The sequence below is a fragment of the Carassius carassius genome, chromosome 14 (genome assembly GCF_963082965.1).
Source record: "Carassius carassius chromosome 14, fCarCar2.1, whole genome shotgun sequence".
In the NCBI taxonomy this organism is placed as follows: Eukaryota; Metazoa; Chordata; class Actinopteri; order Cypriniformes; family Cyprinidae; genus Carassius; species Carassius carassius.
Window position 1 is genome coordinate 3,478,682 of NC_081768.1, and position 16,086 is coordinate 3,494,767.

At 38.2% G+C, this 16,086-nt stretch overlaps 1 protein-coding gene across 7 annotated transcripts in view; it reads left to right on the forward strand.

The window, feature by feature from the left end:
• LOC132156737 (arginyl-tRNA--protein transferase 1-like) overlaps positions 1-16,086 on the forward strand; it is a 94,351-nt gene that overhangs the window by 58,431 nt on the left and 19,834 nt on the right. For 6 of the 7 annotated variants that reach the window (XM_059565731.1, XM_059565728.1, XM_059565727.1 and 3 more), the window contains 2 exons: positions 429-610; positions 2,866-2,965. In XM_059565731.1, the coding sequence (XP_059421714.1) occupies positions 429-610; positions 2,866-2,965 (282 nt within the window). The remainder of the gene's footprint in view (positions 1-428; positions 611-2,865; positions 2,966-16,086) is intronic. The other variant, XM_059565733.1, reaches the window with a different exon arrangement.

Genomic DNA, 16,086 nt, shown 5'->3' on the forward strand with positions numbered 1-16,086 from the left:
CGCAGTCCGATAGGTCTAACTCAATCTGTCCTAATGACATCATTATCGCATGGCACAGCTGATTGGTTCTCTCCTGTATCGGTAGCCAATGAGCTCGCTGCTCAACATTCAAATATATGACTAGTGCTTGCTGTAGCAGTTACAGCTTGCTTCAGAAACCCTCCACCGTCCCCAGCTCCACCTGTATAGATCTGCTACGAGGTGACTCATGTATGCTATATGGGGGTTATTTCATGTGTTATATTTGCAGCAACAATATTTCTTACATGCTCACAGCAGCATGTTATGGGTTTATTGGCAATACCAAGTACATTAACATTGTCATGTACCATTACCATGCCAATCATTCCAAGAGTTGTCATGACAGAATTACATATTTAGAATAATAGTTTATGTTCTCTCTTTTTCTTATGTCACATCTTCTCCAGGCTGAGACCGCTCCTGATGGTCCTGATGTGGGCTACGGCTCGTTCCATCAGCAGTATTGGTTGGATGGTACAATAGTAGCTGTAGGAGTTCTGGACATCCTGCCCTTCTGTGTGTCGTCTGTGTACCTCTACTATCACCCCGACTTCTCCTCGCTCTCATTGGGCACCTACTCTGCTCTCAGGTTGGTCAGCCAATCACAAATTCTGACTAATATTTGAGCTTTTTACATTTAACTGATCATTTAATTGACTGTAAATCTGACTTTAAATTAAGTGCGAGTCTGTTGGGACATCCAAAACTGAAACTAGTTTATGCCTAAGCCTTTTGTTTACAAGCCTAAACCTTTATCCACTAGGCTACACTACCTCCTAGCAAAAGATTAGCAGCATTAATGCTGCAGAAGAACAGCACAGGAATCCCTCCTGGTTCTCCTCTCCTAAATAGTGCACAATCTTGTCTCCAGAATATGTTTTCAGTGGTTGTGCTTGTTGATCAAAGAGTTCAGTGCATGTAATTTTAAAATGCATCCATGCACACCCACAGTTACAGGCTTGTATTTCTTTGTCTTTCACATATGTGTGTGAATATTTCACATGGGCTGCTCACCTGATTAGGTTACACTTTACAGGAGATGCCAGATGTGTGTGTGTGTTATATACTCATAGTTTTGGGTGTCTGGAGGCCTTGGGAGCCTCATTTCTCACAGACAGAAGAATAAAAAGAAGGCGCGAGTGAGAAGTGGAGTGCACGGTGCTCTGTTGTGCCCAGAGCAGCTGGTGTCAGCCGCGGGGTCAGTGTCTTTGTGCTGTTGTGTGTCAGTGTGATTGAGTGAGACTGTCTGAGCCCAGGATGTGACACTGTTCAGCAATGTGTCTCCATGCTGCGCTGGACGGTTACAATAATGATGAATGGCCAGCAAAGATAAACAAAAGGAGCTTCCTCCAAATCCTAAATGTGCTGAAAATTTATTTACACTTTTCATTCTGTTGAATCTTTGGGTGAATCTCATTAAAATTTACCCTTGTCATATTTAACCCCTAAAAAGGGGTTAATAAAATGAAGAATATTTAGCATAAATGACATAGATGTTATTTCAATGTTTGTTTGTTTTTTTGTAACATTGTGTCTATTGTATCTTTTAATATATTTTATATTATTATAATTAAATGTGTATATTTTTAATGTATGTATATATGTATAGTATAAATGGTATAAATTAAAAGCAGTAGAACAAATACTATTTGTTTATTGCATATGGTTATAAGAATTTGTGTAGAAAATGTGCTTAATTGTCATAATGTAAAAACCTTTAATGGTTCTAAAGTATATCTTTCCTTTAATTGTAAACAAAATATTTTTTTGGTTTGAAATATGACCCATGTTTACATCTCCTATAATAGTAAGACACTCTGTTATGTTGACGCAGGAAATACGCTCCTCACATCTCCTGCTCTGGATGTGTGTGTGTGTGTGTGTGTGACATTAATATTAAGCAGACGTCTTGTCCGTGGTGAGCGCTGTGGCATAATTGGCTTGTGTAGGGGTGTCAGAGCGCTGAAGAGGAGATAATGGAGCCCTGGGGTTCGAATCGAGGAGGGAGGGGGCTGCCCTTTCTTTCTGTCCCTCTTTCTTTCTCCATCTTTTTTTGTGAATGGGTTCCACAGCCTCTTCTTATCCGTCTCTCATTCATGGACAGCCAGGCTTTGTCCCCAGGGGATGGGAACCCGGGAACCTGGCAGCGACCGCATGACCTTCCAGCACCTCACTGTTTGTCGTCGCTCCTTTTCCCTTCGCTATTTGTCTCTTTCATTTTCCTCCACTTTTATTTTGCTTTGGCTTCTCTCTATCTTCCTGTCCTTTTCCCTCAAGAAAAAAAAAGACCCCCCCCAACCCCATTTTTGGGAAGACCTTGAGTGTGAGGTGTACAAAATGCAGAAGAAGAGAGAAGAAAGAGCAGGATTTATTTCTGGAAAAGAGAAATGTGTTTGTGCAGGGAATAAAGCGAGAACTGAAAAGAGAGAGAGCGGGAGCTCGTTGATTGCTCGCAGGAGGAAGTATAAATCTCCTCTATTTTTCCTCCCGTTTTTATTTTCTCAGCTCCCTTTTGTTTCTCTCTTCTTCTGAACTTCCAGAAACACATTTAAATGGCTGTTTATGAGGGAAACCCTTGATCTGGTCCATATGCTGCAAGTCTGCTGATGTTTTATCTTTTTTTAAAGATCATATCCTGATTCTACACATCACAATAATATAATTATGAACCATTAATAGTTATATATAAAGTTTTTTTTTTTGTATAGTTATAAAAAAAAACTGAATACATTAGTTTAAGCACTAAGCTATTAGTGTCAAACTAAGTGGACAATCTGGTTACATGTTTTGTAGCATGATCCGTATGGCTGTAAAGCGTTATTTCTGCTCTGGTTCTCTCTGCAGGGAGATTGCCTTCACCAGGCAGTTGCAGCAGCAGTCGCCCAAACTTTCCTACTACTATCTGGGTTTCTACGTCCATTCGTGTCCTAAGATGCGTTATAAGGTACATCTCTCATCCAACATCAACTTTCATTTCTGTTTGCACTGATCAGTGTCATCTAACCTAACGAAACACTGCATGATGTACTGCAATATTATATTGAACATGCACCGGAAGAAATGAAAGCTTTTGCTTTTGCATCTTGACGCTGCGTCCACACAGATACGTGGCAGTATGGAGTACACACCCACCTTTATCTTGTGCATCTACCTAAATTGGCTGCATAAATCTTCTGGTACATTTCTGAATTTTAAGATAAACTGAGCTACTTTCAAAACTTTTTTCCATACACTATGAAACAATTGTATCAAAACAAGTCATTCCGGCAGGTACAAATACTGCCTTTCTGAAATATTTGACATGCATGTTCCTCTCAGTGGTTGTATAATCAACAGGGTGGCTTTTTGTATTAGAGTTGATGTGGACACCTGTTAAAGGTGTTAATCGTCTGTCGTGTGCTCTGATCTGTTTCTCTCATTACTGCTGTCCTGGAGCGATCGCTGTGCCACACTTCAGCAAATATCTCCTCCTCTTCCTTTATTAGCCCTGTGAGATGGTAGAGACACTACAGGAGGATAAGTGCTAAATTTGTTCTGTTTTTATTTTAATATTTTTTGTTAAATTTGTTAAATTTTTTTATATATTTTGAAATTTAGCATTTTTAATAAATCATTTTAATTGAATTCTAATAGTTATTTTAGTTAGTTGTCAATGAAACTGTAGTTGTTTTTTAACTTACTATTTTAAAGTTTAAGATTTTCATCTAATATTAATACTTAATTTTATATTCAAGCTTTAATTAAAGCATATAAATTTTTATATGACTATAAGTGAAGAGGAGTGAGGAAATATATTTCTTGTCTTTTTGTTCTCTGTTTTTTCTAGTTTGTTTTGTGTATGAAACTAATTTCTTGTATAGTTAGAATGTCCAACAAGAGGTGTGACACATCAGTTTATCTGGTTCACAAACACCTTCAAATCCACATGAGCATCAATTTGTATTTAACAACAAATCTTCACTTTCTTTCCTCTTCTTTTATGAGAACTTGCATTGGTGATAAAAGTTCAGTTAAAGTGGATTGGCAACCGCAAGCATTTTTAAGCATCTAAATCTCTGTGGTAATTATAGGTGGTATTTATTAATTTATTTTTAATTTTTTTTTAGTTCTTTAATTTGTTTGTTCATTTGCATTATTATTATAATAAAATAAATTCTTTAATATTTATTATCTTATAAATCCAGCACGTTCACTCACCGGGCCACTTTTTATTTTAGCTCGCCATGTTTGTTTTTTCAATTACATAATGTTAGCATTGCCAACCCCAGGTCATATGGCAACACTAAATGTTCCTAGATTTTGCAGGAACACTTGGAATATTTTAAAACTATTCTGAAATGTGGAAAGCTAATTTATTTGACTTGCAGTGAGCTCGGCATCAGACAGACCTGCAAAATTCATCAGCGCTATCTCAGTATCGCAATCGCATGCCTGCATTTCAGCCCTTAAGCCTCATGTTGCGGACAGGCCACGGAAAAAGTTTTTTTGGCTTTGTTGTGCAGCTTATTGCGATTCTGACACCGCGACGTGTTCCGCAGCCTCACACTTGGCTTGTAGTTGGGTTTCAGCATCTTTTGCGAACAAGGGGCTTGGAACCGGTCTTCAGGACGATGGTAAAGCGGTCCAGTGGGAACTCTGTGTAAGTGCTTGCACAGGTGTGGCCAAGCATGAAGCGTGTTGGCCGTCGTTTGACTGAGACGAGGGAGATGCTGGACAACTGAACAGCTGATTCATATACGATGGACAGAGATGGTGAGCGAGAGAACAAGGCTGGCCCAGAGCTGACGACGGGGAAGAGGGAACATGTGAAGCTGACTGTAGAAGCTATTAGCAGTTGAGGAAGAGGTCAGAGTTACTGTAGTTCACAGTGTCACCTGATAGTGTTATCGGAAACTTTATTTAAACAGTCCTCTCTTTAAAGGAATAGTGCACCTAAAAATTATGATTCTGTCATTTACCCACCCATTGCTCTGAAATGTCATTCATGCTTTTGTTAAATTAAAAAATTGCTCCTCAAGACATATAGCTCCAAGTTTCTTGTCATTGTTAAAACCTGGCATGATATGATATGTCTTGATGCAGCATATTTGAATTTGAGAAAAGAGTACTATTTCTGTCTTTTTCTTGCACAAAGTTATTGTATGTCTTCATAATATAGCAAATGGATCATTTTATGGGACACTCCCGATTGCCAATATGAAAAGGAGCTTTTTGGATAATTTTTATATATATATAAAATATATACTAAATATATATATATTTTTTTATTATTATATATATTATTAATATATTATTATATTATTAACCCTTTAAAGTAAACGAATCATGTCAGCAGTTTTTTCATATTCATTTTTTTTTTTTTGGTTCACATAGCTAATGCCATAAATGTAACCAAGTGTCATCTCATTCAGATGAAGCAAAAATAAATAAAAAAAGGTTAAATATTGTGAATTAAATTCAGAGGGTAAATAATACATTTATACTGTTAATTATGCCTTCAGAAGTGTAGCATGGTTGACATTTTAATATGATTTTTTTTTTACCTATATATTCAATAAACTTGTATAGACTGATAATTTCATTATGCCTTTATTTATTTAGTAGTTAATTTCCTTTAAAGTTTTCTTTAAAAAAAAATAAGATTTCATTGTGATATATAAATGTATATATTTTAAGAGCTACACAAGTGGATCCTGTTTAGTCTTTTATCACAGCTTTGATATTGATAGTTTTCATATCAGTGCTGCACTCTATTAGAAACCATGACATAACTTCCTCATCTCAATGCCTTGAGCGTCTCTGCAATGCGTCAGTGAGCGTAAAACCGCTGGGTAATTAATTCACTGTTTCTCTGCACTGCAGTATCGTGTTAGTCTATTGAAACTTTCAGCCTCATCCTGGATCTGCAGTCCTGGGAGTTGTTTGTGCGTCTGTCTTTGTGGAACGCTCTCCATGGAGCCGGTTTCTGCAGAGTTGTGCGTGTGGAATAGTGAATGGAGCCCGGCTGGAGCCCAGCTCTCGCTCTTCTGTGTGGGCAATCTCTCACATCAGAGGATGAGTGCCACTCACCCCTCTCATTCACCTCCTGCCATTCTGCACTGAGAGATTAGTCCGGGGTTAGAAGGTTGTCCGTTTCTCACCTACAGCCAGAACCCACCTTTTCAAATCAAAATTTTAAGTAGTTCACATAAAAATCAACTCATGTCATTCCAAATTCTAATGTTGCTTATTGCACTTTTCAGTGCAGTTTGCAATAAACGAGGACTGAAGCTTTCAAGCTTTGAAAAGGACATCATTAAAGTATCATCTGAACCCATATGATATCTTTGTGATAAACAGACCTACGATCTGAAAGTTCTGTTTATATGAACCTTGAACTTTCAATACGTTTCACATATGCTTTTACATGCATTATATCTCTTCTGAACAAAACTTCAGCTATTTTCAGATGATTTTGCCTTCTAAAAAGAAATTTTAAAAGAACAAGAACATATTTGTCAGGAGAGTTTTAAAGTAAATATTTCATCTCATCCACTGACCATTTCACGAGGCATGGCAAGGATATAAACATATGCATTTTTGTAAGATTTGAAACTTTTGTGAACTGTATTTTTTTTAAATCCGATTGAGAAAATAGTCTGATTCAAAAATTTTTTCCTGTTGATCAGATAATTTTAGGTCTGCTCCACTCCTTTCAATCCAATTGAAATGCTAATTGGATCTCAGTTGCTTTGATTAAGGTGTTTGAGACTGATTGAGCCATCAATCTGATTATAAGATGGATTATTTGGGTGCATGTAAATGCATCTAATAAATTCAATGACAAACAAATCATTCCGATTCATAAATGAATCATTGAATGAACAATGAACCAATTCATTTACAAGATTCAAAGAGTGAATTGTTCATGAATCTTCTCTCATAAAACATGGTTTTCAGTCACTAATGTCTTAAATTTGCATCCGTTTCTCACACACAAGTGATCATATGACAGAGTTACGTAAACTGCTTTTATGATGTTTGTGCATCTTTTTGAAGCTTAAAAGCCCTAGTCACCATTAATTATAATTCCAAAAGAGCATGGAAAAGGCTTTAAATTCTCTTTTTGTATTTTGTGGAAGGGTTTGGAAAGACATGAGGGAGAGTAAATGATGAGAGAATTTTCCATTTTCCTTTAACACGAAGGCATATGCTATTATTGTGGCTGTCCGGGAATGTCTTGTTGAAATCCATCTCGGTGTGTTGTTTCAGAATGACTCCCTGCACCCGCTGTGTCTCCTCAGAGCCCCTGAGTTCTCATGTTCCACGCTGCTTAGAGCTCATTTCCATCGCATTAGTGCAGTTCCCTTCTTTTCAGCCACAGAACACTGTGTACCTCCACTGTGTCTATTGGCAAAGCACACCAACTGTGTGCAGAGTTTACATTATGTGCTGGAGAAGTCGTGGCCTAATGGTTAGAGAGTTGGACTCCCAATCGAAAGGTTGTGAGTTCGAGTCCCGGGCTGGCAGGAATTGTGGGTGGGGGGAGTGCATGTACAGTTCTCTCTCCACCTTCAACTTAGGCGCCCTTGAGCAAGGCATCGAACCCCCAACTGCTCCCCGGGCGCCGCAGCATAAACGGCTGCCCACTGCTCCGGGTGTGTGCTCACAGTGTGTGTGTGTGTTCACTGCTCTGTGTGTGTGCATTTCGGATGGGTTAAATGCAGAGCACGAATTCTGAGTATGGGTCACCATACTTGGCTGAATGTCACTTCACTTCACTTCACTTGGAGTCGATGCGTACATGTTTGTGTGTAAAATTGTTGCGTAAGACAGATTTATCTGAACGTTAGGCCTCAAACACACTCTGCACAAGTACATGAATGTAAAAGTTTGCACACGTTTAATTTCATGTGTCAGTGTGTTGTTCCAAAATGTCAGTGCAATATATAACAGAATAAATAATACCTTCAGAACTCTTGTCACCTCATAAGAATTGAGGTTATTATAGGAATAGTTCTCCCAAAAAATGAAAATTGTCATCATTTACATTTTGAATAATGCCACAGGAGTTTTTTTTTTTTTGTCAATGCAATGAAAGTTAATGGGGTTCAATGTTGTTTTGGACAATATTTACTTCCATTGATTGGGTAAAACATACTTAAGAATATATTTATTTGTGTTGCACAGAAAAAAAGATATAACCGGTTTGGAATGACATGAGGATGAGTAATTGATGGCAGAGTTATAACTTAATGTATCCATAAAATACAAGAAACATTTTGTATTATTATCCATTTTGAAAACCGTCATACTGCTTCATATATTTATAGAAACCTTGAGTCATTTTTTCCCCCCAGGATTCTTTGATTCTAACATTTTGATATAAAGCATTTATTTGAAACCAAATATTTTGCAACATCAAATTTCTTTAATGTAACTTTTAATCAATTTAAAGTTTAAAATTATAATTTTTTATTTATTTTATAAAACTTAGTGATCCCAATCATTTGAATGGCAATGTATTTTTGACGTTAGGTTTTTTGAAAAGATAAGTATACAGTATTTTTAGTGTACTGAAACTATATTATTTAGTTGTTGTGGAAGAAGTACTGGAGCAGACTGTAAACACAAACAACCAGACACAATGCCAAGAACTTTAACCGGCCTCCGTTTAAACTTGACTGCTCTCAAAGCCAGTGGTTGGAGTCCTTTGGGGAGACTGTGCCCAGTGCCAGCCAGCTCTATTCCTCTCACTGCAGTCGAGCCAGACCGCCGTCCAGTTCGAGACGTGACTTCCTGACCCTGCCGGCTCCATTCTGTGCCTGAGCCGCTGATGGCTGTTTGGCCCTCGACTGTGGCCAAGCTTTCAAGCTTCTGAATGTGTCTAATGGGGTGGAATGAGCAGGTCTGTGGGGTTCTGGCGAGAGATGCATCCCCCCTCCACCATCCCTACACCTGCCTCCCACTTCATCCACCAGGTGTTTCCCAAAGCTTCCTGTGAATTCCTCATCCAGGCCAAAGGAAACAAGCGTCTGAGAAGTGCATTGAGGTCGTCTTTGTATGTTTGTGTGCGGGCTGCCGGTCATCTGGAGAGGCTTTTCATTAGTCTTAAGAGCCGCTTGCTGCTAAGTTAATGTCGGAAACCTGAGGATTTTCAGTGGGTTAAATGGATAATGCTTGCACTGTGCTCAGGCCAACCTTGATGCAAATGTGCCACCGTTAAGCATGCTTAAGAATTACTAATATGTAGAGGGAGTTTAATGTGTCTTTAAAGCATGAGTGTTTCATTTAACTTAAATTTTGCAACTGGAAGACCCTAGAGTCTATGAAAGGACCCCTGTTTGGCAGGTTGGTTCCTTACAGCAATGTATGGAGTTGCTTCTTCAGTGAAAGTCCCTCTAGTAGTCAAGAGGGATTGCGCTCATGCTCTCCTACTGTAACACGCTTCTTTGGTTGGCTGTAACCTCTCATCTGGGACAAATGTATTGAATCGATTTGGGCTGAGAACTGACAGACCATGAGTTAATTCTCATGCATTAGCGTGATGCATGCATTGTAGAATTTGTAGCATGCTAAAACAAAATAGACAACATCTGTTCATTTTTCCCATTGTTATATTTAGCTGTGATTCTTAGAAACATTTTTGATTTTAATATTTATTGACTTTTGTCAGTGCCTCCCTTTTTCCCCCTTCCCTTGCTTTGCGTGGGGCCTTGTGAAGTTGCACAACTTTTTATTTATTGTTGTTTTCTTTGTATTTTAAGACCAACAATGTTCCCAAGTGTCTTGTTTAGTTTTCCTTTGAGTTGAAGTGAGTTTCATTGACATTAAAGATGAGTTTCATTTATAGAATAATGGTACAGTAAATGTTATTTAGGTGAACTATGCAGTTATTATGAGGTTTTATTCATTTAGTTTATGAATACATTGTTTTGGACCAGAGAAAGTGAAAATGCCGATATACACTAGCATTCAAATGTTTGGGGTTATTTTTAACTTTTCTAATCATCAAAGAATCATCAAAAATAAATAAATAAATTATCATTTAGAGACAAATATTAAGCAGCACAAACGTTTTCAGCAATAATAATAAAAATGTTTCTTGAGCAGCAAATCAGCGTATTAGAATGATTTCTGAAGGACACTGAAGACTGGATTAATTCAGCTTTGCGTCACAGGTATATATTATATTTTAACATATATTGACAAAGAAAACAGATATTTAAATTGTAATAATATTTTACTATTTTACTGTATTTTTTATTTATCCAATAACACTGACAATTACTAATCCTAAACTTTTGTGTCTTTTTAGTGTCAGGAATAGTGTTTTTTAGCATGCCAACAAGACGTTTACAAGACTTTTTTTTTTTTCATTGAAGACCTCATAAGTGAATAAGATACAAGCATTGATTTTGAGAATCAGGGTTTCCACTGTTATGAAGAACTGATAAAGCTGTAATTTCTAGGTCTTGAAAATGAATGCAAAAAAAAATGTTAATGTATAAACATTCCTGTAGTTTTTTTTCTAGCTATGCTCAGCTCCAAAATATTGTTCCTTGTGAGTACAACCTTTGTTTTGTCCATCTTTCTTCGAATCTATCCAGAAGTCATGGAAATTCAGTGATCAAAAGGAGTGGGAACCCTGGAGATTGTGCATGTGCTGTTTGGAGCCGGTGCAGAGCAGCACAAAACACCCTTCTCATCTAATCTCTACATCTCTATAATAGAGTCCTCATCCTGTTTGCTGTATCTTGCTCTCTTTCTGCTCTTGTATAAATCCTCAGGAATGCAGAGGCAGGTGGGAACAAGTGCTCGTTTCTTGCTCTCGTTACCTCTAGTGTTATACATGTTTGCTTGTCCTTGCACACATGGTCACACTTTGGTTCGTGTCAATCCTTTAAATTGATTAAACTCACAACCAAATTAACAAAAAAAGCCAAAATATAAAAACTTTTAATCCATTGAGTTTCCTACTGTAAGCATTTTTGAGTTCGAATACTTCTATGATGCCCAGAAATGCTGTCTAGGTAGGCCACTTTCTATCAGAAGTAATTTTTTTTTCTTTCCTGTATGTTTGCAGAACCCAACCCATCTCATTCAGCTTTCATCAAGTAAACTGACTTCAAACCTTCGCTCTTTCTTTACCGTCTCTGCTCCCGTCCCTTAAACTTCACCATCACGCCAGCATGAAACGATAGGAAATGAGGGCTTGAAATGAAAGAAAGTGGTCTGAGAGAAAGATAAACAATTACCGCACATTTAGTTTGGCGTGTTCTGCCCTTTCTTCGTTTTTTTCCCTCCTCATCAAAGCGCCTTTGAAGCGTGCTTGGTTCTGCAGCGTAATCTCTTTCACTTGTTTTTCTTTCATTAATAAGCTACGGCCCTGTGGAGCTGTCAGTTAGCCATTTAAACGCGGCCTGCACTTTCGTTACGTGCTGTTGAGATTGGATTTGTGTTTGCGGTGCTTGCCAGGACAGGAAAACATTTCAGCATTGGGGTCTTACTGCTAGTCCGACTTCTTTCCCATAAGCTCGAGCAAGTGAAAGCTTGTTAGCATAGGACTAAAATGCCAAAATTCATGATCTACAGTATGCCACCACCAATGTTTTAGCTCATTTTAGTGTGCACTTAGCTAGGTCAGTTCACCCCGAATATGTGACCCTGGAGCACACGTATATTTGTAGCAATAGCCAAGAGTACATTGTATGGGTCAGAATTATCGATTTTTTCTTTCATGCCAAAAATCATTAGGATATTAAGTGAAGATCATGTTCCATGAAGATATTTTGTAAATTTCCTTCCATAAATATATAAAAACTGCATTTTTGATTAGTAACATGCATTGCTAAGGACTTCATTTGGACAACTTTAAAGGCATTTTTTTTTTTGCACTCTTAGATTCCAGATTTTCAAATAGTTGTATCTCGACCAAATATTGTCCTATCATTACAAACCATACACCAATGGACAGCTATTTATTCAGCTTTCAGAGGATAAAAATCTCAACAAAAAAAAAATTGACACTTAAGACAATTAAGTTTTGTGCTCCAACGTCACAAATGTTAGTTTGTTGTTGTTATAAAAGCATGTTTGGAAGAGCGTAAAGGTGAGTTAATGATGTCTGTTTTAATTTTTAGCTGAAGCGATCCTGTAATATTGCACTACTCTGGCCGAATGTATCTTTAAAATGGCCGTACATTAACTCTGGTCCTTTCTTCTGTCATTAAAGTGTAAAAAGCCGTGCTTTGATTACCAAATCATATTGATTACCATTTTTTAAACCTCTCACTCCTTCAGTAACACTTCTGAGTCCAGCGTCCTCCCTCTTCGCCTGATTTTCACCCTTCCCCGAGTCCTCTATTGGCTGCCAACCTGACAGAAGTTGCTTTTTGATTTGGTTAAATTGAGACCACCAATAGCGAGGTGTATAAGGGAAAAGTTTGTTTGAATTGGGGTTTGTTTCTTCTCTTTTCTCTCTCCCTTCTGTACAGATTTGACATGAGTTGAATCCAGCACAAGGGTCTTGTTTCAATTAGTAAAAGAATACTCGCTCATCTAGCAAACTCCTTTCTGCTGATTTTTGTGGTGGTACACTATTTTACTCTAGATGATGTGTTTTTAAATGTTTCTAGTGCATTTCAAGTAAACCATGTGTTTTAAATGTTTAATCTAGTGTGCACTACTGTGAAAAATCTGCGTTTTTGAAAGAAATTGACACTTTGATTCAGCAAGGATGCTGACGTTTATAATGTCGCACAAGATTTATGTTTCAAACAAATCCTGTTCGTTTGAACTTTTAGTTCAATTCATCAGTAGCAGGCCTTTGTCTTTTTTTGTGTGTCTGTGATGTGGGTCGATGAGACCATTTATAGTTCACATAATGCATTACTGCACCGGAAAGACATTAAAATGCACATCGCATTTGCTGAAATTGACTTATTTGAATGGCAGTATGAAAGTTATTGTTTTTTCAGATAATTAAAACCAGCCTAAACCTGCAGATATATTGTGCATCCCTAAATAATAAATAACCCACATTCATGACATTGGTGTAGCGTGTTGACACAGTGTGGTAATAAAGGTGAGGTGTTTTATGTGTTTACATTGAGGCCCTGGTTCAGTGCACTTACCTTCAGCAGCGCTCATGACAGCAGACCTCCGGGGTCAGAGTTGAGAGGTCGGGTCAGATGATTTAGTCTCGGCAGTGAAAGACCGAAACGATAGATGGAGGGGGAAGTGGGCTCGGTGAGGGAGGTGTGAAGGTCACAGTGCTGGAAAATGAGAGTTTAGATCTAATGTCAGGGTGAAAATAGCCAGAGCGGCCCAGCTGCCAGTGCAGTGTGTTTGCCTTGCCATTAACTCGCCCTCGGTTTATTTTCAGAGCCTTGGATTCAGCCACTTTGTCTGGGCCTCCAGACCCTATAACGTATAGCACGCTTTGATATATAGAGCATGAAACAAAGAGCGAACAACTTACAGACGGTTTTTTCCTATTGGAGCATTGAAATGAAACATGGGAGTACATGTCTGGTATAAAACGTGAATTTTATTTATCACTTTTTGAAGTGTGTGCTAGGTTGTTGTATTTTAAGAAATTTCAGGATCCATTAGACTGATCAAACATGACATTTATGATATTACAAAAGATTTGTATTTCTATAAATCCTGTTCTTTTGATCTTTGCATTCAAAAAATCTTGAAAAATATGAAGCAGCATGACTGTTTTCAGTAATAAGAAAGGTTTCAACAATATATTACAAATATTTCTATAGGATCATGTGACTCTGAAGACTGAAGTAATGATTCTGAAAATGCAGCTTTGTATCACATGAATAAATTACATTTTTAAATATACTGAAGTAGAAAACAGTTTTACAACAAAATTAAAGTTTTTTTTATTTTTTATAAAAGTTTGTTAGGTTTACAACCTTTTTGCATACAAATAATATACAGCATTTTTTCCCGCCAAATTCCTGTCAGATCATAAACTTCCTTGCGTTTGTGTTTGTAAGCACAAATGTGGTGCTAATTTCCATACATGCTTTATTTTTGGCCGCTCATCTAGTAAGCTGGATCAGAAATGTCTGGAGTGAAAAGCACTTAAGGAAGGTGAGTGTTAAGGCACCCGCCAATAAACGGCAGGAGAGATAAAACGAGGCTCGGGAGCCTGCGTCTGTAAAACGCTGCCCTGCTGAAACGTGATCCTGTTAAAATATTTTCCCATCATTAAGCTGTCATCCACAAGCCCCTGATACACAGCCTGGCCAGGCACTACAAGTGAGTGTGTATTTGTGTGTGTGTGTGTGGCATAAGTTAGCAGTCGGGACGCTGTGTTTATTTGATTTCTGTCCCGTGGTAATGTGTCGAGTGAGGCGAAACAACTCGCCCAACTCCAGGTTTGTGTAAATATCTGAATTCTGAATGCGGTTTGATGCTCTCCTGAGGACCGCTGTGTGGTACTCTGTATGCATGCCATAGTTTAAAATGGAAGAAGAGGGAGGGATCTTTATTTACACATGTCTGTCAGAGAGCACCTTTCCTCTGCACATTTACAAAGCCCTGTCCGACCGCTGTTTGTGCGAGAGTGTGTTTACATGTGTCATTCAGCGACGTCTGCCCTGATGTCAGCTCTAACAGGGCGGTCTTGCCATCTGTGTGGCGTTTGTGAACGCCAGAGAAAGTGGAAATGAAGCAGAGATGGTGACTAGAGCGTCAGTTGGAGGAAAAATAAAAGGGTTTTCGTTGTGTAGATGTGACCTGGCTGTTTAACTGACCTGAAGGGCAGCATTGGCTGTTAGTCCAGGTCAGCCTCCCCCTTTTTTTAGTGTTAGGTAGATCTTTCAACCTAAATCAATGGAGTACTGCAGGGATGTCATTTTTACAGTCCAGCCTGAAAGTTAGCATCATCTTGGTTCCCTGCACAAAAAGCCAATAGGATTTTTCCATTGTAGATGTAGAAAACAACATTTTAACATTTAAAAAAATCTGAAGAACCTTTTTCCTCAACAGAGAACCTCTTGGTCCAATGCAAATGTTCCATGGATCTCAAAGGTTCTTCATAGAACCATAGATGCCTATAGGAAACCTTTATTTTTAATGGTTTAGTGAGTTGAGGAGTTTTCCTGTTTGTTGTGACAACTTCTGTAGTCCCATTTTGCTACTTGTTCGCCATTTTTCAAAACACATAAAATGTAAAAATCACAAGTAGGGTGTTACTGATGTATTTTAAGTCATAGAATAAAATGTGAAAATATATCTTGAGCTTGTGTTTACCACAGATCTTGTTTTAGACGTTTAACCAAAAACACATTTAGTAAACCCATTGACTTTAAGACATTGGAACTGTTTGTTTCTGGGTTTTAGGACTCATTTTCACAGCACTATACTCTCTACTGGTAAATATTGGCACCTTATGCTTCTAGTTTGCTAAATTCTCACATTATGTTCTGAAGTTTCTACAACATGCAAGCGTGCATTCCTTTCTCAATGCAAGGGGCACTAAACCATTGACATGTTTATAACATATACTCCAGTAATAAGGCATGGTTTAATTGCACAGACATTAGTAAGCAGCTCTATTGCCCCCTTTGGCTGTAATGCAAAAACCACAGGTCTGTTTGCATACTTGCATAGACAGTGTTTCTGGCCACGGCGTTCGACACCTGATCTGAATTCCACCTCTGTACTAGTCAACTGTGTGTGTAACCTCCAATTTAAACAATTGGCACAACATGGCAACTGTGTTTGCTCTTTGTGTGTGTCTCAAAGCCAAGATAAGATAGCAGTGGTGAAAGCAAGTGTGCGCGCTTGTGTCTGTCAATGCACAGACCTGTCCTTGTTCTTGTGTGTGTTTGCTGTTATGTTAGAAGGGATAGGCCAGGTATTGTTCGGGACTGTATCGAGCAGGAGGGAATGTGGAAAGCATGGTAAATGTTTAGACAGGTTGCAGTTGGAATTCATGACTGTAGTGCACACAATAATGTGTTTTACTCCGTGTACCACTATTACTATTGCTCCCACTCAGGCTTAGAGAAGCATGTGTGACTTTGACTTTTGCATGATCTAATACCACTCACGTTT